At 40.9% G+C, this 958-nt stretch overlaps 1 protein-coding gene across 1 annotated transcript; it reads right to left on the bottom strand.

Moving 5' to 3' along the window:
• Positions 1-209: 209 nt before the first annotated feature.
• On the bottom strand, positions 210-756 carry LOC144682473 (trafficking protein particle complex subunit 2-like protein). Its single transcript, XM_078544871.1, has one exon. It carries the CDS (start codon positions 687-689, stop codon positions 333-335), a length of 357 nt encoding a protein of 118 aa, XP_078400997.1. The 5' UTR covers positions 690-756; the 3' UTR covers positions 210-332.
• Between the last annotated feature and the right edge of the window lie 202 nt (positions 757-958).

Here is a 958-nt window from a genome sequence, read left to right as displayed (position 1 = left end):
TTTTGTCATTTTTGCTGTTCTTTATATTCTTTCCAATCTTCTGACCTGCCACTGCTTTGCGTAACTATATGCTTTTTCTTTAAGTTTGATACTGTCTTTAACTTTTTTTTTAGATTGAATCAAAAATTTTATGCAAATTTAAGTAACAAACACTGTAGGCTTGATGAAACTTTCAGTCCATAAATTAAAGTAGAATCCAATGGCATCTCGTGTGATTTTCCATTTTATTCAGGACATTTGTGTCACTGAAAGCTGTCCTGGAAACATATCAGAGAAGCTGGTACACAGCACAGAGCTGGAGGAGAGCAGGAATTCCACAGAGTTTCAGGGCCTCAGCAGACCTGAACCATCATGCTCGAAATCATGTTACCAAAGACCTTGGACTGAATCAGTTCTCCCGGGTTGTAGAATGGATTGCACAAGACATCTGCGTAGGAGTTATGGAGTTTTCTGAACATGCTGCGGATTTCGTTGTCCCTCAGCGCAATGTTGGAAGAATCTATAACAATAACAAATTTCACTTTAGTGTTGGTGACATAGCCATATATTTTATAATCTTCACTGGGGTAAAGCAGCCCCAAGTAGAGCTCCCTCTGATCCACGGGTGCCTTCCCAACTGCCGAGATCTTCTCCTCCACGACATCCATTGAAGTGTGAACCGTGTAGTGAAACTTCAGCTCATTCTCCATTGGAACTGTTTTAATGTACAGTGGATAGTTCTCCTTGGCGATGACTGCCACACACAGCGCAATCTTGCCCATAGTCAGTTAACCATGGATGGTGAGCCCTCCACTTGGTTTTATTCTTTCTCATTGGAATGTAGGTATTCTACGTATTCGGAAACATCCTTTAAACATCTGCCACTGAAGTTCTATTGACATATCCCTTAACCTCATTTGCTAGTTCACTTTAGCTAGCCCTGCCTTCATGCCCTCATAATCACCCTTATATAAGTTTA

The sequence above is a fragment of the Cetorhinus maximus genome, chromosome 7, assembly GCF_964194155.1.
Source record: "Cetorhinus maximus chromosome 7, sCetMax3.hap1.1, whole genome shotgun sequence".
In the NCBI taxonomy this organism is placed as follows: domain Eukaryota; kingdom Metazoa; phylum Chordata; class Chondrichthyes; order Lamniformes; family Cetorhinidae; genus Cetorhinus; species Cetorhinus maximus.
The sequence above is the reverse complement of the archived record's forward strand: the minus strand, read 5'-3'. Positions and strand labels throughout refer to the sequence as shown.

Coding starts and splice junctions, on each gene's coding strand:
- LOC144682473 (XM_078544871.1), bottom strand. CDS start 689: ATGGAGAATGAGCTGAAGTTTCACTACACGGTTCACACTTCAATGGAT.